The 21,583-nt window shown below is 31.7% G+C and overlaps 2 protein-coding genes across 5 annotated transcripts; both read left to right on the forward strand.

The window, feature by feature from the left end:
- Positions 1–246: 246 nt before the first annotated feature.
- Positions 247–4,280, forward strand: LOC115699925 (B3 domain-containing protein Os11g0197600). 3 transcript variants are annotated; one of them, XM_030627476.2, is made up of 7 exons: positions 277–474; positions 571–749; positions 1,422–1,989; positions 2,332–2,522; positions 2,611–3,142; positions 3,485–3,654; positions 3,799–4,280. In XM_030627476.2, exons 2-7 carry the CDS (start codon positions 660–662, stop codon positions 4,126–4,128), a joined length of 1,881 nt encoding a protein of 626 aa, XP_030483336.1. In that variant the 5' UTR covers positions 277–474; positions 571–659; the 3' UTR covers positions 4,129–4,280. The 3 variants fall into 3 exon arrangements, with proteins under 3 accessions (XP_030483334.1, XP_030483336.1, XP_030483340.1); XM_030627474.2 differs by having other exon boundaries at positions 247–749; XM_030627480.2 differs by lacking the exon at positions 277–474 and having other exon boundaries at positions 495–749; positions 1,364–1,989.
- Positions 4,281–8,384: 4,104 nt separating this feature from the next.
- Positions 8,385–11,123, forward strand: LOC115699937 (B3 domain-containing protein REM16). Of its 2 annotated transcripts, none has more exons than XM_030627485.2 (5): positions 8,385–8,513; positions 8,636–8,766; positions 9,160–9,826; positions 10,055–10,242; positions 10,396–11,123. In XM_030627485.2, the coding sequence occupies exons 2-5, from the start codon at positions 8,656–8,658 to the stop codon at positions 10,732–10,734; spliced, it is 1,305 nt and encodes a 434-aa protein (XP_030483345.1). In that variant the 5' UTR covers positions 8,385–8,513; positions 8,636–8,655; the 3' UTR covers positions 10,735–11,123. The 2 variants fall into 2 exon arrangements, with proteins under 2 accessions (XP_030483345.1, XP_030483350.1); XM_030627490.2 differs by having other exon boundaries at positions 8,390–8,513; positions 8,628–8,766.
- Positions 11,124–21,583: the final 10,460 nt, after the last annotated feature.

The raw sequence follows: 21,583 nt of genomic DNA on the forward strand, positions 1-21,583 counted from the left end.
TATGATTTTCTAGCATCATTTCTCAAATACTCTCTCTTATGTTCTAATTTTTCACACTGAAACGGCCGACATGCATTAAAGACAGATGAGGCATGCCAGCGTTTCGAGACGTATTTTAAAATCGTTTTTATCATTAATGCATTTATTAGTATTTAATTATCAAATGGTTAATTGAGTGATCTAGTATGTTACATGCACCTAAGTTTCGTATAAATTAAAATTAGTTAAATTATTTTTGTTCAACTACTAATCTCTTGTTTATGTAATTACTCTTCTAAATGTGTACTTGCTGCATATATTTAGATAGGCTTTACTTTCATTAAGTAAAATAAAATTGGGGGAGCCATTTTCATATAAACGTTCACGCGAATGAAATCGCGTGTGAATACGTTCGGTTCTGTTTCAGACTCTCAGTCTCCCCAAAGGTTGCTTACAGGAACGTGTGAGCACGCGCCTTGTAGTACTGGTGGTGGTGTAATGCATCAACCAAAAACAAAACAGTTTGGTTTTGAGTTTTGAGTTTTGATCATCTCATTATTTTCATAATTTATTCCTTCATGTAATTGCCAGGAAAATGTCCAAGGGTCGTTTGGTTGCCTAGAAAATTTGATCTGAAAAATCAGTTCTTTTGAGTGAGAAAGGTCAAACTGTCGGTTTCCATGGAAACAGAATCTATGATAGTGCTGCCCAGTGGTAAAAGGCCTCACTTCTATGCGTTTTACTCTTCTCACTTAAGCGCAGAACAACTGGTAATCAATCTTTTCATCATAATAATAGAGTTTTTTTCTTTAATTATTGTTGTATTTCTTCTTCTGCTTTTGTTTTTGATTTTTTTTTTTTCTTGTGCGTTTGAAGAAATTAGGGTTAGGGGAAATTTCTGGGTATTACAGTATGAAGATTATAATGGTTAGAAAGATTTGGTAGCAGAGAGTTAGAGCTTTGTTTTTTCGTTAGGAATTTTTATTTTCAAGGAAAAAGGGAGGATTTTGATTGGGTAAATGTTTGATTTTGGCTATTTATTGTGTCCATTTTCTCATTTGCATGCTTTGAGAGTAAATCAGGTATATGAAATTGAGTTATTAGCGGTTCCAAACCCCAAATAAGGTTCTTCATTTCATAACTAAAACCCAAAACTAGTAGTTTAGCACCTACATTTTGAATTCCTTTTCCCAGAAATCTAAGTTGGAAGTAATGTACTACCCTCTAACTATTGCACTGCCTGTGCCTACTGCCTAGTATAAGGAAGCTGGGTATTTTTTGCTAGAATTAGATTGTTCAAGACTTCATCTATGCTCAATGTTGCTGGGTTTTCTTTTCTTTGAATTTCGCTTTCGTGAAAGGAAACGTTACTATGTCTTGTCAGTATTTTGGTGGAATACCTGTTGCATTGTTGGAGGGTGACACGTTGCAATCTATCGCAGAAAATTCCTACGAAATTCATGAAACACTTGGAAGGAAGATCTTCTGGTTCTGTTGCATTAGAGGGTCCTAGCGGCAAGACATGGCTGGTTAATTTGATTCAGAACAATGGTGATTTATTCCTCCATCATGGATGGCCGACATTTGTGAGAGATAATTACGTGGAATGTGGTGACTTTTTAATCTTCCGGTATGACAGCGAGTTGCATTTCACTGTGCAAATTTTTGATCAAAGTGCATGTGAGAAAGAGGTGGCATTTCATTCCAAATGCAGTCAAAATTTCCATGATCAAGATTTGGGGAAGAAAAGAGTAAGGGAGGATGGTATCTCGTCTTCAGATAGAATTGTTGAAGGTGTTCTAAAGAAAATGAGAGAGGGTTCTCCTGAACTTTATCCAGATCGGATTCACAGAACCCAGGAAGCAGTATTGGATTTATGTCGTCAGAATGGATGCCATTGTGATGGGGTGACAAGACCATGTGAACATATAGATTATTCAAAAGAAACTCAACAATTGTCAAAGAGTTATGCGATTACCTCCCACTCAGAAAATTGTGATGAAAGGCCTGGTAAGGTGGCTGAATGTTCTCTTTTGGTTTTTCAATATAAAATTTATAGAAGCTCTTTTTTTTCCCTCACAGCAGAGACGAATCATATATAAAGTCCTGATAGAATGTAGACTAGATAAGAGCTATTATCATTTTGGAGTTGTTGCAATCTAAACTTTATGTAGTTACATCTGTGCACATAATCTCCCTGTTTATAGCATAAACTATTTGTATTATAAAATTCTGTTAGCTTAAAGATTTTTTATCAATGTGAAAAAGAATTTCTTGAATAACAAGTGTTTATGTTTATTATTAATTATTTAATTTTCTAACAGATTTTTAAGTGATAATTCTTTATTGCAGATTTGGATATAGTTTTATTTAAAGCAAAGGCCTTGCAGAGTTTATGTAGCAATGGAGACAGATTTAATGTAAATGGTGGAGGTTGTGTGCAAATGTCCTCAGCACATGAAGTGGTTCAGTCATTTACTTCTTGCTACCCTTATTTTGTGAGAATAATGAAAAGCTTCAATGTCAGTGGTTCATTTACTCTGGTGGGTTTTCGTTTTGTTTTATTTGTCTTTTAGTTTTTTTGTTTGAGTTCTTAGTTTATTGTACATGTGTGTTTCTTACTTTTTGTAGAACATACCCTATCAATTTTCAATGGCACACCTTCCAAATTGCAAAGTAAAGATTGTACTTCAAAATTTGAACGGACAATGCTGGACAGTTAATTCCGTACCATCTACTAGAGTTCATACAAGTCATACTCTTTGTGGAGGATGGATGGCTTTTGTCCGTTACAATGCTATCAAGATTGGAGATGTCTGCATTTTTGAACTTATGGGTGAGTGTGAATTTCGTGTGCACATTCTTGGAGTTGGAGATGAAGATGTTGACTGCCAAAGTGGTAAAGTTACTTCTAGTAGGCCGAACACAGGGCATGCTGTGACATCACATAAGAGTATCAAAGGTTTGTCAAAGAAACTGAGGGGAAACTCTTCTAAGGCTTATTCTAAAACCTTAAAACTGGTAGATGTATCTGATAAAAAAGTTTCAAAGAAGCTTACAGAGGCTCCCTATGCTAATGATACAAAGAAACGCAGCAGTGCGTCAAAAGCTTTAACTAAAGTTGCACTTTGCTCTCAGTCCAAAGCAGCCAATAAAAAGTTGGGTGAGTGTTCCAATTGTAATACTTGACAATAATGCCACTAAGTACACTAGTTTTGTACTTTGCAGTGTTCTTGTATGTTTTACACTATTTTATTATGGCTCTTGTTTACTGGTCGTTGAAAGGTGGAAATGGGGTAATTGTTGTTAGAATAAGGAAAGGAGAAAGTAGTAATGATGCACAACTAATTTTGCAGAACAGCATGTTAAGCTATGGTGTTCTTATAATAGTGATTCTTGTTGGCTCTTACCATCGTTAAAAGGCTGTGGCACTTGTATAATTGAAATGTTTATACTCCTTAATATTTTGGACTTGAAAAGAGTTTTAAACTGTAAAAGTGTACAGTTGTTCACAGGTCAAGAGGTGTCGAAGATGAACTAGGATCACAACCTAGAAGTGGTCCAAGATTGCTGTTAGCACTTGACGAAGAACGAGCAGCTCGATCCTTCTCTTCTTGTTTCCCCAACTTCGTGAAGATCATGAAGAAATTCAACATTAGCGGTTCTTATACCTTGGTGAGTCTTGTATCTGGGTTATACTTCTCGTAAAATTTATTGGAGATTGTTTTTTTAGATCTGAACTAAATTTGATTTATTTGTTGGTTAGTGAACCCCTGTGCAGAAGATATGAAGCTTTATGTTTTGTTTCATTTTATGCAGAAAATCCCGTACCAGTTTTCTATAGCGCACCTCCCTAATTATAAAACTGAGATTTTACTTCGTAATTTGAATGGAGAGTGTTGGACTGTTAATTCTGTCCCAGACTCGCAAGGGCGACTTGTGCACACATTCTGTGGAGGTTGGATGGCTTTTGTTCGTGGAAACGATGTCAAAATAGGAGACGTCTGCATTTTCGAACTGGTTGGTAAATGTGAAATGCGTGTACATATATCCGGGGTGGGAAAAAGAGGGTTGGATCATCAAGTTGGAGAATCAACGTCTAATAACCTCGCTCTGATTTCATCTACTAGCGATCATCTTTCGTTGTGACCTGTAATGTTCTACCAATATTAGCTATTTTATTATATATGTGTCCTTTAAGACAAGTATGATAGCACAGCAGGGTAACTTTCCTGGAAAATACATTGTGGTGAACTTAGCCTCCTTGCTCAAATTCGAGTGCATTTGCCTTATTGTCTCAATGAGTTTAGTTTTCAGCGTTTTCTAAATTAAATTTTCCTTCTAGCTGCCTCATTTGTGCAACTTTCTTTCATCTGATTTGGGTGGATGGAAGCGGCGTGGAAGCTTTAACTAATTAGGGGAAATTACATTAAATATGGCTTTGTTTTTCCTACTAATTTTTAAGTAGTTTTACTTTTCATCCTTTTTTTATTAAAAAAAACCTGAAAGTTATTTTTAAAATAATTAGTGCATGTTTGACATCATAATTAAAAAATTGTTTTTTTTTGTTTTTAAAAATATAAAATTGTTTTTTGAAAATAATTTAGCTTGTTTGGTTTTATTTTTTTAAAACAGTTTTCAGAAAATAAAATTACAAAAAAGTATTTTGAAAATAACAAAATGTTGTTTTCTGTTTTAAAAATAAATTCATTTTTGGTCAATATTGTTTTTAAAAAGCACTAACCAAACGTGACTTGTATTTTAAAATTTCAAAAACTATTTTCTATTCTCATTTTTAAAATTAACTTTTTGAAAACAAAAAATAGAAAACAATACTAAAGATGCTCTTAGTACTTTTATTTTATGAACTTTTGACACTACTTGATTTTGCACTCTTGTTAGGTTTTGATTATTTTATTGTTTTCTAATATTTTTATATCTTAAACTTTGATCAATACTAAATTTTGTCCTATTTTATTAAAAAAAAATTATCTTAAAATTATAATTTTTAATAATTTTAAAATTTTTTAAAAATTATTAAAAAATTTAATAAGAGTATTAAAAGTTATTTTCTATTTTTAAAAACTGAAACAATTTTTAAGTTATGAAGTCAAACAACCCTTGAGTTTATACAAGATATTGAAATTTTAATATACTTTTTTATATTTTAAATAGATTTTTTAATAAAAAATAATTATTTTTTAAATCGCTTCATTAGTTTTAAAATTTTAAATTTTTTAATCATTCAAAATTTAAATTGTTTAATCATTCAAAATATTTTTATAAGATATAAATTAATTTTTTAAGATCTAAAAAAAAATATTGAATGTTTCATTTTTATTTAGAGGGGGTACGATTTGATAGTTGTAGTGTTTAGGAGGTAAAATTGTTAATTTATAAAGACACACTAATATTTAAACGAAATAATGAGATGAAATCTAATAGAAAGAGAAAATTTTAACAAATCAGATATTTTAAGGGTAGAATCAAGTAGTGTCGAAAGTTCAAGAAACAAAATTATTAATTATTCTTATGTTTATGAGATTCATTTCTCCTAAAATTGACAAAAAAAAAAAAAAGAAAGAGAAATAGTGTAATTATACTATATATATTTGTTTTTTTTTTTTAAAAAAAAAATTATGCCTTTAATAAAATCAATCGAATAATTTTTGTTTTTGTTTTTTAATTTTTATTTTCTTTTACGATATGTATGCTTAAGCCTTTTCATTTACAGTAATTATAAAAAAAAACCCATTACCTTCACAATTTTATTTAATAATTTTATCTTTACTACATGTTTCCATTAAGGTAAATGGTTATATGGGTGGCGAGGAGTATGGCATGACGCTAACCTTAAGGATAACTTCTATATATTATGAGTTCTTGGTTACAATCAGATTAACATGTTACCCTCCTATAGGTGTAAATAACGGGTCGGGTTTTTGGACATGACACGAGTTTGAGAGATAAGAGTATTGTTCATCACGAAAAAATATTTGTTTGGGCACGTCACAATACGATTTTAAAAATTGGCATAATACGATATTAGAAAAAAATAAGCTTAAATACGACACGGTATGATAAGTCCGAAAGTACGACACATAAGTACGAGTAAATTAATATAAAAGCATAATACGCTAAAAATTCTTATAATTTAAAAATAATAATAATACATTATGTATTTATTAATAAATATTCAAATTCTAATTAATTTTTTTATATAATTATGTGTAAATTATTGTTGAAAAATTATATAAAATAATTGAAACTGTACAAAATACATATAATTTAGTAATTAACTTATTAATTGAAAAAAGTAGTGAAAAATAGAACATATATTCGAGCCCGTATAAGAAAACGGTTTGACTCATTTATGAAAAATGGGCCGACATGAGTAAGGCATGACATGAGTTCGAGCACGCCACGAAAATATGAGTTTACAAGGCGTGTTGGGCTTACCCTTTAAAATATTGGTACGACACGACACGACACGACACGACCTATATCTTTTATAAGCCGACACAATACAACCTCATATTATTGCAGACTTTTCAAAATATGAGCCGATTCTGCACGCATGATTGTAATATATAAACGCTTAAATAAAAAAAAAATATATATATATTTAATTGTTATTTTGGTTCGGTTTGTTTTTGGTGTTGTTTTGACTGGTTTTAGTATATTTTTAAGGCAATTTTGTATGTATTTATAGTTAATCTTGATACAATTTTTTATAGGATTAGATTTGGGGATGACACTATTATAAAAAGAGCTTCACCAAAATAAGTTCACTTTAATATTTTTGCTTTGTTTAATTTTTTAAGAAACTAATTGAGTATACTTGGTGAATTATATTACAGAGTGTAAAACAACGTCACATGTAATGGTGACACTTTTACCAATAGAGACTTGGACCTTCTGAGATATTTTTACTTGAGTTGGTTTTATAACAAGTTTTGTTCTATATTTATTGTTAAGATTTGAAATAACACATTTTCAATAAAACGCTTCATGAAGATAAGTAACTTTTCATAATAATTTTAGTTCTTTCATTTATATTTTCTTAAGAAATTATTTTCAATATATATATAATGGTTATGATAAGTTATAGTTATTACATTATAATAGAAATTTTTATATTTTTATTATTTATTTAATTTGATATTGATATAGTTTTCTTTTTGTAGATATGTTAGTGGGATAAGAACACATTTAAAAATTTCTTTTCTAATATAAAATTTTTATTATCTAATTTTTCGGAACATCTATATAAATCGTTAATGTTGTAGTTTAACATGCCTTTAAAATAAACAATTACCCTTTTTAAATAAAAGAAATATCTTCATTTTTGTTTAATATTTTTTTTTCTAACTTAAAACGGTTACCTTTAAAAAAAAAACTGACTATTTGTTATTCAATGTCGTCTTCAATGTTCCAAGTGATTGTGTATAATAAAGATACCAAGTACCAAAAAAACACAAAGATAATATGATTATTTTTACAAAAAATAAAATAAATGTAATTTTTTTTAGAGTTTTTTGCGACAAAATCTTCCTAACTATCGTTTCACTTGCATTTAACCTTCTAAACTCAAATTTTAACGGTAAAACTCTCAAAATTACTGAACTAGTAGCAAATTTAAGGTGTCATTCAGTTAGCTGTCACTATAGGCTGTTTATGTATACACTCTTATACACATGACACGTTTATATTGGTATACCTAATATTATTTAAAAATTAAATAAAATTATAAAAAAATAAAAATAAAACATTTTAAAAATAAAAAATACTATAAATTTTGAAATAATTTTTATACTTTTAAAATAATAATATTAGGTGTAACAATATAAATTTGACACATATATAAAAGTATACACATAAACAGTTCATATTGGCAACTAACGGTAAAAAATAAATGACACCTTAAATTTGCAAGCAGTTTAATAATTTGAAGGATTTTACTGTCAAAATTTGAGCTTAAAGGGTAAAGTACAAGTAAAGTAATAGTTGAGATGGTTTAGCCGAAAAAAAAAATCTTTTTTTTATAAATAATTTTGCTCAAGACAAAATTATAACTAAGATAAAAAAAAAATAATAACACATTAAGAAAATCACTATTTTTTCCCATAATTTTTTTAGCATTTATTTAAACTTTCCCACAAAATTTGGAAAAAAGTTATTTCCCCATAAAATGAAAAAAAGAAAACCGCTGTGAATAAATGTGTAAAGAGAGTGGGAAAAACAAGAAATATGTTGTGAATATGACTAATAAAAAATGGTATTTCTGCAAATTTTTTGTAAAGTAAGATGAATTGGAATGATATTGGGCCATATTGGGCTTAAAATATATTGGATTTGAGTCCAGTTGAGATAGTTAGTAACACGTCATTCTTATCTTTTGGTATTATTATATTCGCTCGCAGGTGCCAAAATCTAGTCAGTTCAAATAATATTTCGCCCAAATTCAGTTCCTCCAGTGTTCTCCTGGCTAGCCTATTATACCCTATTTTCTTCTGGTTATCGTATTTTTGGAGGTTTTTTCTCATTTTTTTCTTCTTTTTTCCGGTTCACATACATACATGGTTTATTGACTTGATTTCAACAACTGTTTAGTTTCTACTTTTACAACTCATTCTTTGTATTTGAAGCTGTTCAGATCTGTGGGGCTGTTAAAAAATGGGGGATTCGTGTGTGGAGTGCACTAAATGGGCTGAAGAAATTTACTGGACTCGTTTTCAAGACATCCACTTTTCTCAGATTATGGCCTCTGGTTTCGATCGGCATCTGGTCTGTTTTCCTTTTCTTGTTCTTGTTTGTTTTTCTTTTTGATGAATAAATTGTTAACTGAGATTTCTTTATAATTATGTTTTTCTTTTGTTTAATTTTTGGATAAATCCCTAATCTTTATTATTGTGTGTTCTGGGCAAAATGTTATTCATGTCAACCCTGGGTTGCCCTTCTTTTTAGGGTTTGGCTTACACAGACATCGCAAATCCTGTAAAAAAAGTTGATTTTGGGTTTTACTTTATTTTGGCTTTAGATTTCACAGTTTCACGTGTACCACCCCTTTGTGCATGTATTAGTTTGATCAGGCTTATGAATTTTGATTATCTTATGCTTTTAATTTTAAAGGTAGAATCTGGCTCTTATGTTTAGATGATACTCTGCATGAAATTGCAGGCCATTCCCAAAAAGTTTTCCAGTAGCCTAAGAGAGAAATTGCCAGAATGTGTGACCCTTAAAGGTCCTGGTGGTGGTACTTGGAGTGTAGGAGTAACAACCACCGGTGACACGTTGTACTTCAAACATGGCTGGCAAGAGTTTGTGAATGATCACGGTTTGGCAGAGAATGATTTGTTGATCTTTAAGTATAGTGGGAAGTCTGTTTTTGAGGTTCTTATATTCAATGGACAAAATATGTGTGAGAAGGAATTTTCATATTTTGTGAAGATTTGTGGGCATAAAAAGGATGATCATGGTACCTTGAGTAAGAAGGTATCCAGGAGAACTTCTTGTGATGAAACCAACAATGACTCTTTTGAGAATGTTGAATGCACTCAGGTGAAAAAGTCTAGGAATTTTGATGGTCTGTGGCTACAATCAGGAGACCAAGTTATCAGCCTGAGCAATGATAAGGGGGGTCACAGAAAATCTACTGTTCGTCGTCGCATAGTATCCAACAATAACGATGGCAGCTTGGTACCATCAGGAGAGGCATTCGACTTCCCAAATACTGATGAGGCTGGCATGAACTCCACTTCTACTCGCCCCGTAAGAACCACACGCAGTCACAATACACTTAACGAAGGATCCTCCCCTGTCAGTGGGGAATTGGTGTACGTCTCCGGTATGTACCGTTCTATTAATATAAAATACCTTTGCAATGTTAATCTCTTCTCTTTTGATATCTATAAATGATGACTAATTTTGTCCTGATTGTGAATTGTAAAGGGAGAGAAGAAATTGAAAAACAAACCCACCACGAAAACTCTGATTGTTGTAGAAGCTCTGTGGTTTTTTTATTTTCCAGAATTATGCTGTTAACATGGTTAATTTGATTTGTGAAATGATTTAGATGCTGAACATACACCTACCAAAAAATCTGGACCATATGGTGTGCAGTATTCATCAAATAGAAGGCCTGTAACTGAAGATGAGAAAAACTTTGCCTTGCAGTTGGCGCATTCTCAAATTTTAGAATCAAACAGTGAGGGCTTAATAGTAGTCATGAAACCCTCACATGTGTACAAGAGATTCTTTGTGGTAAAACTGTTATTTCCTTATGGATCTTGTTCATTAATGATGTCTGTTAAAATTGTGTTTCATTTAATTTTATTGAGTTTTATGCAAAGCTAAAACATTAATTAAAACTTCTAAATCGTTACTGTTGGTTGTCATTATCTTTTGCTTGATCAGTTACTCCCTACTGACTGGGTCATGAAATATATCTCTTTGGAAAACCAAGATGTATTTCTACGATATGGAGAGAGAGAATGGCGTACAAGGTTTAACTACAACCAGCTTCGCAAATCTGCGGCGCTCTCTTCTGGTTGGAATCATTTTGCTACAGACAACAACTTGGAAGAATATGATGTGTGCGTGTTTCAGCCCGGTAGTCCTGTTAATGACTCATTTTGCTTGGATGTTAAAATTTTTCGGGTTGTCGAAGAGATTACTCCTCTGACTACAATCAGTTCTTCATCAAGAAAGTACAAAAGGAAATTGATCAAGATGGATGGGCAATCTATTGTTTAGTGTGTTTTTAGTTACGTTTCTAGTTGTTTCTTTTGATATGTCTCCGGCAGACTTTGGTTTCCAGCAGTTGTACTTTGCTAACGTGGTTAAATACTGTTTGATGTTTTCATAATATTAATGCTTATTTTTCGTTGTATGTGGTTAAAGATCGAGCAGAAGAGGAAGAGTATATTCTGATTGAAACAGATAACAAGGCTTTTGTCTTGTACCCAAATTAAACTGGAGACATAATCTGATTTCGATTTAAATCCATAATTTAGGGTAAGTTTGGTGAACCGTATAAGCACCTTTTGTATTGTATAACTTTATTACAATACAATATTTGGGATACATATTGTATTGTATGTATAATCTATCATAATACTTTAATGCAATACAACTTGCAAAAAGATGGTATTTTGTTTTGTAATATTTTATCAAGTCTCGTAATATTCTCTACACTCTCACTCAACGAAACTCTCTCACAGCCTCATTCCAATCGTCAAAGATCTGATCAACATCAACTGGTTCATCTTCTTTCTAGTCGCTCTGATCTCCATGGATGAATATATATGTGGTAAGTTTCTTCTACCTCTCCATAAGGGTCACGTTTGGTATCTTCTGTTTTGGAATTCTAGTGTTATCATCTTCTTTCTTTGATTTTCATGACACTCCTTTCTTTGATTTTCATTACACTCCTTTCTTTGATTTTCATTACATTCATTTTCAATTATCTGTCTTTGAAATGGTTTTGGATTTATAAAAAATTTAATTTATTTCTTATTTCTATTTGAGAGTGGCTGTCATATGTTTGATCAAAAGTCTTCTTCAATGAATTCTCTGCTTCCCAACAGAGTTTTGGGGGTGCCCTTTATGTTTAATCCCAAGTGGGTGTCTTACAATTATTATTTGCTGTCTTTTCCTGCTAATACTTAATTAATTATTCATATGTACAGTAAAAGATTGTTATATATATATATATATATATATATATATATATTTCAAACAAGTGATAGCAGGCAAGTGCATGCATTAGCGAGAACAGAACTTTATTTTTAATTATATATTAATTACCAAACAAACACTATATGTGATAAACAGCCAAGGTCAAGAAACATTAAAATGTATGTAATCTGTTCTGTCATACAATGTACCTTGATGTTTGGTTTCGTAAACTATGTGCAAGTTCTTGGTTTAAAGTGTGTTGAAATTGTTTGGCATCTTGTAAATTCAGTGCTTTGAATTTTCATTTTCTGTTCGATTTAGTTATGATTTCCCAAATGTGTTGGTTCTGTTGCAGGTTTATATAGTTTCCTGACCCTTGATTATTTTATTTTTATTTAATTTCGTTAACGAAAAAAAAGTCATGATTTTTTTGTTGCAAATTTTTTTGATAGTTTGATTCTGAATATAAGGTTCCATGTTGATGGAATGTTGCAAATGTTATCAACACTATGGATAACATTTTTCCTTTCACACTTTCTGTTTTATACAGACTGTACCTGATTGTTGGAATCTCTACGAAAATTCCTCCAAGATGAAGTGACTTTACAATTTGATGAACCAGTTTTTAGGTCTGTATTTTCTCTTGGCACCTGTATAATGGGTTTGTATTGTATTAAATAAATACAACATCATATTTGGATAAAACTCTGTAACGTATTAATTATCACAATAACTACTTCTAACACAATACAAACCATAATATTTTATACATAAAAGTAAATGTAAGACGGTATTGTAGTATTTTACCCTCTCTCTAACGTCTCTTCGATCTCCTCAGTGCCGACCATCTATTCTGATGACGTCCATGTATTCCGATGGAGCTACGAGGAAGTTTCAGACTCTGTTCAAGAGGAAGTGAAGAAGGTTGTATTAACCTAGGTTTACCTTTTCTTCTCTAAATCTATGGTTTATACCCATTCGATATTAGATTTCTCATTCATTTCAACTTATTCTCCAAAGATCAAATTTTGATCTATGGTAGGGTTTCAACCTTCAAAATTAAAACAAATTTAAAACTTAAAACTAAGCAAGATTTTAAAAACTTAATTCGGGAATTGAGACATTTTCCCTATGCGTAAGGCGTAAGCCTCAATAATAAGAACAAAAATTACATAAAATATCATAAAACATGTACAAACAATATACAATTTTATAACAATCATATAATACATAAAATTACATGTTTAAAAAAAATTCCTAATTAATAATGGAATGTATTCTCGATAACATTTGTAGGCACACAAATGATATCTTTTGAAATTACTCGAAATAAGATTTTTTTTCTTCTTAATAGTTGATAGTAAAATACTAGATTTTGTCTAAGGTGATGAGATAAGGATAGCGAGTGCATGGGCGATATGGGAGGGTGGGTGAATGCGATAAGGAGAGAAGATGCTGCGTGCCTGTTGAGTGATGAAGGGAAGAAAGATGTTTGAGTGGTAGACGGAGTAAGGAATTTAGTTTAGGGTTTTATTTTTTATGTTTTTAGATTTATTAATATCTTATGTGTCATATGCATGGCCTAGTGATACTGCATTTCTCTTCACATAAAGGAGGTTCCAAGTTCAATGCGTCCCTCTCCTAATTTCAAAAAAAGGAAAAGCTTGAAAAACTAAAAAAAAATCCACATTGGGTTAAGAAAAACACAACCCTAGTCGTGATTGATGGAACCTCATGCACGTCAATATGTTACACCTTTGAGGTGTAGCCTCAGAGGCAGTTTTCCACCTCCTCGAATGGAGACATGCATATTTTTCCCACGGGGATGGGTCTTACAAGCATTCTCCGTCTGAATGGGGAAGCAAATGCAATGTGAATAGCCTCGTCCTCTTTGAAAAAAGGGTGCTTGAAATAGGGGCATGGACGTCGATAATTTGTCATCTTGAATGTTAAACGTGATGAGGACCATTTAATATTTTGTTCATTTTCTTAAATATCGTTTCTTGTTTTGTTTTGTTTTTTTAGTATATTCTTAACATTTACATATAAGAAAATTTATTCAAGGCAATATTTTATATTTTAAATTATGAATAATGTTTTATTTTAATTTTATGTACTCTACATTTTTTATACTAAAATTTAAATAATCGTTATTTTTAAATAAATAAGTCTCATCCCGCCTTGTCCCCTATGGGAAAGAGTATCTGCGAGGGTGGGAACGACATACAATTAAAATTGTAAATAGGGACAAAGATAGGGGTGCACTCCGCTCGTGTTTCTCGTCCCATTTCCATCCGTAGCCCTAAAGGTTTTTTAAATCCATATCTTGTTGAATATTTCATTTTAGGACACTAATTTATAATTTTGAACACCTCCCTATAAGATTTTTAGTTTTAATTGCGTTATAATTTTTTTTTTATTTTCCCTTAAGATATGAACAAAAAAAATGGCACTTTGCTATGGTTTTATGTGAAAATTTAGCTTCTTAAACGATTTTTTTACGAGGCCATCGTTTAACATCATTCTGACCACTAAAATTAAATTTTTATTTGTCTCGTTTTGACATTTAAAGTAATGTTTTCATGGTATCATTGGTAACCATCATTGCATAACATTTTGATAACAATTTAAGTGAGGCATAACTTTTAATTCGATTGTTGATTTGAGTTTTTATTTTTCAAATCTACATGTTTAGATTGCATTATACTTAAGTTTAGGATGTAGAACGTAAAATTTTAACATATGTCGATTTGTCCATCCATTTGATGTTGTAATGAAGATTGACTTAGATGATCAAAATTTTAAGTTCTATACACTTGAAGTTTAAAGTTTAACACACTCAAAAAGTGTAGATGTAATCGAAAATAGACAACGAAATGAAAAGCTATGCTATGCAAAAGTTATTTTTTAAATCAAATTTTATGCAACAAAAGTTGTATTATGAAAACATTATCGTAGAGGCCAAAATGATGGTAAACGATGTTAAAACGACAATTAACTATGTTAAAACAATAATTCACGATGATAAAACGATAATTAGCACGACTTAATTGATTTGCCTTGCAAAAGTTTTTACTACATTTTATGTAATGATGCTTAACGATGATACCATGAATACTTAATTTTTAAGGCCAAAATGATGATAAAATGATTGTAAAACGATGGTTCACTATGGTAAAACGATAGTTGATGATGTTTTTGTCGTTACGCTAAACTAAAGATCAAATGTTCTGCAAGGAGGCTACCGTAAAAATTTGATTTTTGAGGCCAAATTTGATAGTGCCATTGCAAACCATAGTTAAGTATTGATTTTGCTCAAAATTTTGTAGATCTTTGTATGCAAGTTTTTTTCTTGATTCTTATTTTATTTACAAGCTCATCTCTCTAAACTTTCTAATTCTTTTCTTTAGGATATATTATAAATGATAGTCCATCTATGGTTTTATTATATAGGTTTTGGAAATAAAAATGATGGTGAAAATTACTTTATGGTTAGGTGACTCCCATTGAAATTTGTCCAATTTAGCATTCTTTAAGTATACTCATAAAACTTAATTTGAGCTAAAAAAATAGTTGGTCTTATTACCTTAACAATCTTCTACTTAGAGATTGATTTTAATCTCTTTTCATTACTCGTAGCGATGAAATTAGAGTTCTTTTGGTATTGTTAGGAGAACTGAAGTTGAACACAACTTCAAATTGTTTATAACCGGAGTCTTGGTCAACTTATCCTTTGTAGTCTTACATCCTTGAATCTTCTCCAATATTAATATGACTAACTTTTGCTATTCTACTATTGATCGATATCTAGTTTTGTACAAACCATCACGCAGATCAAACTCCCAATGGGTAAGACATAAGGAACCTTAGTCATGAGATTTCTGTCTTCCCCTGTTGGAGGATACTGATCCTTGCATAAGGTGTACTAACTGGCTTACTGTCGTCATGTTGAATCTTTGCAAAACACATTTGATGTACTCTGATTGAGAAAACTGCAAAATCCCTTTATAATTATCCCTTGTTGTTTGTATCTTAAGAATCTTTTTTGCTGGACCAAAGTTCATATCATACTCATTTTCCATTTTCAACATTTTGATATCATTCATATCTATAATTGTTATTAACTTACATTGACAATTGACATAAAGTAGTAAAATGATATTTTCGGATCTACATCTTTTAAAATAGCAATTGTGGTCAACATTACATTTTTGGAAATCTTCCTTGTGCATGTAGCTGTCAAACTTTATGTAGCATTATCTTGGTGCTTCTGTAAGGCCATACGAGCATTTCTCAAGTTTGCATACCGTGTTCTTTTCCCATTTCTTGAGAAAATAGCTGATGTAGTATACCTCCTCATCTAAGTCTTTGTGAATAAATGTGGTGTTTACTTCTAACTATTCAAGATGAAGATCTTTAACGATGACACTCAATAGTGACCTGATAGTATTGAACTTCACAATGGAAGTAAAATTTTCAGTGTAGTCAACTCATTCCTTCTATTAGATTCTTTTGACAACTAGTCGTGACCTGATAGCATGCTCTTTTTTTGCGAGTTGCTCCTTGTTGGAGATTAGAGATTGCATCTCCTCTTTCATGGAAAGCTCTTAGTTTGTTACATCACTAGTGTGTTGAGGTGTGCGCGACATATTTTTTTCCATTTGAATCCCCTGCTCATAACAAATCTTTTTGAAAACAGTGTCTTCACATTCACATCCTTCGTCTTTTCTAAGCTTTTTCTGCTCCATACATCTTGTATTCTGTGCTCTAATAGATCTAATAGGTCCTAATTGATCAGGTAAGTTGATTGCTTTTTCCTAGAATTGTTTTGGTAAACCCGACTGTATACGAATGCCTTTGGTTTTATTTGTTAACATTCTGCTCATACACCCAACTACATTATTCTGTTGAGGATGTGACACAATTCTCTCCCTTTGACTCCCGTGCTCATAGCATGTCTTCATACTCACATTTCATATGTGGTTTCTAAGCCTTTTATTTATCAAGTATATCTCATTTTCAACTAGAGCATTTCATCTCTTGAAAGCTTCAAACACTTCAAATTTATGTTTTAGATAGTAAAACACTACCTTCTACGAGTGATCATTGATAAAAGTCACGAGGTAGTGTTTCCTAGCAGGAGATGAAGTAGTCGTTTGTCCTAATCATCATAGGAAACAAGCTTTCATTCTCTGGGGTTCAACCATTTGTTTGAAAGTAGACCTTCCTCTGCTTTCCTAGTATGTAATTTTCGCACATGTTTATCTCAATTGAATGTAGACTTGGAAGTTTCCCCTTTTAATACAAACAGTCACGAAGTTATAATATCGAGCTTTTGAAAGGCTCATCTCACCAAATTCCCAATCTTTTGAGAGGATTGGTATCTCCACAGAGAGTCAACTCTTTAATGCCAAGCTAGTTGAAATGAATCCCTCACCCCTATATTTATAGGTTCAGTCACAGTACAAAAAGATGATTGAGACCCTTAACTTAAAACAACCACTAATACAAAAATGGGGATAACTTACTAAAAGACCATAATACAAAATAATCCCCTATCGAAGCTATTCCCCCAGTCTCCTAGAGTAAACAAAGTGTACTGAGACTTATTAGGCAAATTGCCAAGTTCTTTCTTAGGTTGGGGATGTGCCTAACATCCTTTAGCTGCTAAAGGGACACATTCAACTTAATTTGCACTACATTGTTACCAACAATAGCATAAGGGGCATCTTCCTTGTGTGGACATACCTTCCAAGGTTTCTCAGGCCACCTCTCGAAGAATTCTCCTTTATAACTATCCAAGAATTCCTCGAATATTCCTTTCAAAGAGCATCAGCACATCATCTTTGTTAGAGGTGGAAGTAACATTTGTCTCTACCTTCACATCTTGGTTCTTGGATGCACTCTTGCACTGATTTTTATAGTACTTAGTGGGAAATATTGCGATTCTAAGATTTGGACCTTTTATATTTTGATCTATCTCGTTAGTTAGATCTCCCATCTCCATTCCCTTTGGTTGAGTATCCTCCTCATGACGTTATATGTAGATTTGAAGAGGTTGGTGATCCACTTGACTGTCTCAGTCGGATCTATTCACTGAGAACTAGATCACGAGCATCATCAAATTTGAACTTACTACTTCTTGACGAGTTTCTCCTAGTCATGACAATAGGATTCCACATAACTTAATTTGGACAAATAAGTTAATCTGTAATATTTTGACCAAACTATCCCTTCCATTCAAATGACCTCATCTCTCCCTTCTCTCTCACATCTTAAGCCCTTTTTATCTCCTTCTCATTTTTCACTCTCCTTTAAACCATCATTAATCATCTATCTCTCGAAATTCCAGTCTGATCAACTGTCGTACTATTCACTCTTTCATCTCTTGCTTTCTTTCCTTTCTTTCTCACTAAATAAAAATACCCGAACCATAAATCTATACATATACATATGCATATGTATATTTCAATGATTTTATAATTCAAAATCCAATCCAAAGCTTAAATTCCAAGCAAAGTTTTAAAAAGTTTATTAAGGCATTAGCCTCAATATAAGAATAAAACAGCACATAAAATATCATAAAACTCATACAAACAATAGAATAATCCTCTTTAATAGAATAGTAGAATTTAAATTCGAAAATTCATATTATATAGAAATCTTTAAAATGTCTTACAAAATAACTATCATATACTATAGTTTAGCGTAAAACGACAATTTAGTTAATTTAAATATTCCGATTACGTTTCCTAATAAAATAAACAAGATAAATAATTATTATTCTATTTCCAAACAATTTTAGTAAACAACATATTCAAAATATTAATTTCGATTATTCTTCTTTTTTTTTTTTCGTTACATTTCTCTATTAATTTATTTCAATTCTAAATACTGTATAGTAAACAAGCCAGAGATTCCATATGAGGTGAGGAGAGGGAGAGGGAAAGGGAGAGAGAGAGAGGGAGTGCATGAGTGATATGAAGAAGAGGACAGCAGATGTTGCTTGCCTATGATCAATGACTAGAAATGAGGAGATGTTATATTTCTCGAAAAAAGAAATACCAAAATTAAAATAAAAAAATTACATAAGATTGACAATTAGTGGAAAGTTATGCTTAGCAAAGCTTTTATCAAATTTTACGCTACGGTGGTTAACAATGATAGCATGAAAACCTGATTTTTAAGAGGCTAAATGATGGCTAATGGCGCTAAAATGATTGTCAACGATGGTCCTATTAATATGCTTGCCATTATTTTTGTCAAATTTTCTGCAACGATACTACTATGAATATTTTATCTTAGTTGCCAAAACGATGCTAAAATGATGGTTAACGATGGTCAAACGATATTTAATGTTGGTCCCATCGTTATGCCTTGCCATTGTTTTTATCAAATTTTCTGAATCGATTGTATCTTGAAAATTTGATTGAGAGACCATTGCAAAGCATTGTGTTTGCTCAAATTACTGCTGAAGTCTAAACCAAAAAGTCTTTTACAAAAGTGTAGTTCATGAATTAGTGTCGTAAGTGGATATTTGTTGGAGTTTAAGTTTTGGATTTGATTTTGAATCTTAGTTTATGGTTTAGGTATTTTTGTCTTGGTGAGAGAAATGGAAGAAAGCAAGAGAAGAGAGGAAGGGGGAAATTCTGTGAGTGTGGATCAAATTTGATGGATAGAGTAATATGTTGGTTTAGGTTATGTAGCATATTTTATAATTAGAAGTTTTATGATTCATGAAGCCTTAATATTATTATTTCAGTACAATACATGATGTTTTATGGAATACATGAAAAAATGGTTGTATTATTATTATTATTATTATTATTATTATTATTATTATTATTATTATTATTATTATTGTCTTTGGATTGTATTAACCACTACACAACTCTCTTCCATATTTATTTGTGTCCTCTTATTTATAATGAAATTTAATACTAATAATTGTCCCTACTTTGTGTTCGTTTTGTTTTGTACTTTGATATCCCTGAACTAGTACTTCCTTCTCATTCCTGAAAGTGTAACCAACATTGTGAGAAGGAAAATATGCTAAGACTTACAACAAAAGTACAACTTCAGCATCTATAGGTGAGAATTTAAATAAAATGTACTTGTTGAGAACATCGTTGACATTTTCTCTCCATCGTTCGTTGGCTAAGACGTTAACTACAGCAACTGCCAAATAGGACATTTTCTGTAGAAGCAAATGTTTAACTTGCATGGCATCTTCCTTCAATTTGATTAAGAAGCTCTCTAGAACAAGAACTGATTGTGTTAGTGTTTAGCTTAAATATTGTCTCTTTAAACAAGCTTTTTATTTTGTTAGGCCAATATTGTATAAGTTTTAGAGGCATACGTATCATAAGCAAATGTTTAACTTGCATGGCATCTTCCTTCAATTTGATAGCTGTATTTAATTCATACAACTTATTTGTTTTAGTTGGATTTTAATTATATTCTGAATATTAAGTTGGATAAATGGTGTGGGTGTGCCCTGCCTATGATACAAAACCACAACAATACAGGAAATTTTCAGTAAACCAGAACAAATGATTATAACTGAAATGAACTATTATTGAATTGGCTACATTACAAGACTGGAGGTTTATTCGAAAGAACATGTGCTCTTCTTGATGCAGAGAATTACTGTCTATTCATGCATGCCTTTTTTTCACTCGGCCTAGACTCTTCAATATCTGATTAATTCGTGTATATATCTGATTATGTTTTACAGAGTGCTGTTTATGGGGGCCTTGTAGCAAGCGAGGATGATCTAGGCAAGGCAGAAGAGGATGCGAAATCGCTTGAGGCAGCTGGAGGATCAGTAGATTTGTCAGTAGGTATTGATAAACTGTAAGGGAGATGGAAACTTAAATAGCAACGCCTCATCTCAGACTCTTGGGGGGAGCTGTCTGAATGTTCTCACTGGTGGGCCAGGTAATCTAATCTCATCAAAAATAGTCTCTTATATATGTATATATATATATTTTTTTTTTTGTGTGTTCTCCTTTGAAGTCTTTGACAAATATATATATATATATGCTACATATGGTTTACTTGGTTTCAATTTGGTGTTTTTAAACTGACTAACAACACGACTAACAACACGAACTGAGAATTGAGAATGTAATTTCTAGATTATTTACAGTTAAATAATTCAACTTTCTAACTAATCTGTGATATTTCTCAGGATCTGCAAATAGTTTCCCATCACGTGTAAGATGCACGTTTGGATTTATTGGAGTACTACAAGATTTTGCTCTAAATTTTTCCGTTCTTGTTAATAAATCAAGTACATACTTCCTTTTAGACAGAAAAATACCTTTTCTTTTTACTTCGAGTAACTTCAACTCCCAAGAAATACTTGAGCACCCCTAAATCCTTCAAGTAAAGCTGGGTATGAATGAAAGACTTCAGGGATGAGATCTCATCATTATTATTTACATTAATAACTATGTCATCCACATACACAACTAACAAAATGATACTAGCAGTTGATCTTTTATAGAACAAAAAATGAGCCGATTTACTGTTCAACAAACCAAATTTCTCAATAACCTGGCATTCGACTTCCCAAATACTGATGAGGCTGGCATGAACTCCACTTCTACTTGCCCCGTAAAAACCACACGCAGTCACAATACACTTAATGAAGGATCGATCCTCCCCTGTCAGTGGGGAATTGGTGTACGTCTCTGGTATGTATCGTTCTTTTTATATAAAATACCTTTACAATGTTAATCTCTTCTCTTTTGATATTTATAAATGATGACTAATTTTGTCTTGATTGTGAATTGTAAAGGGAGAGGAGAAATTGAAAAACAAACCCACCACGAAAACTCTAATTGTTGTAGAAGCTTTGAGGTTTTTTTTTGTCTAAGAGTTATGCTGTTAATATGGTTAATTTTATTTGTGAAATGAT

Source organism: Cannabis sativa, chromosome X (genome assembly GCF_029168945.1).
Source record: "Cannabis sativa cultivar Pink pepper isolate KNU-18-1 chromosome X, ASM2916894v1, whole genome shotgun sequence".
Taxonomy (NCBI): domain Eukaryota; kingdom Viridiplantae; phylum Streptophyta; class Magnoliopsida; order Rosales; family Cannabaceae; genus Cannabis; species Cannabis sativa.

What these genes read in the sequence shown, in the direction of transcription:
- LOC115699925 (XM_030627474.2), top strand. Translation starts at nt 660, where the DNA reads ATGGAAACAGAATCTATGATAGTGCTGCCCAGTGGTAAAAGGCCTCAC. An exon ending in ACTTAAGCGCAGAACAACTG is followed by an intron (nt 750 to 1,421) that starts GTAATCAATCTT and finishes AATCTATCGCAG; the next exon opens with AAAATTCCTACGAAATTCAT. An exon ending in TTAGCGGTTCTTATACCTTG is followed by an intron (nt 3,655 to 3,798) that starts GTGAGTCTTGTA and finishes CATTTTATGCAG; the next exon opens with AAAATCCCGTACCAGTTTTC.
- LOC115699937 (XM_030627485.2), top strand. Translation starts at nt 8,656, where the DNA reads ATGGGGGATTCGTGTGTGGAGTGCACTAAATGGGCTGAAGAAATTTAC. An exon ending in CTGGTTTCGATCGGCATCTG is followed by an intron (nt 8,767 to 9,159) that starts GTCTGTTTTCCT and finishes ATGAAATTGCAG; the next exon opens with GCCATTCCCAAAAAGTTTTC. An exon ending in TGTACAAGAGATTCTTTGTG is followed by an intron (nt 10,243 to 10,395) that starts GTAAAACTGTTA and finishes TTGCTTGATCAG; the next exon opens with TTACTCCCTACTGACTGGGT.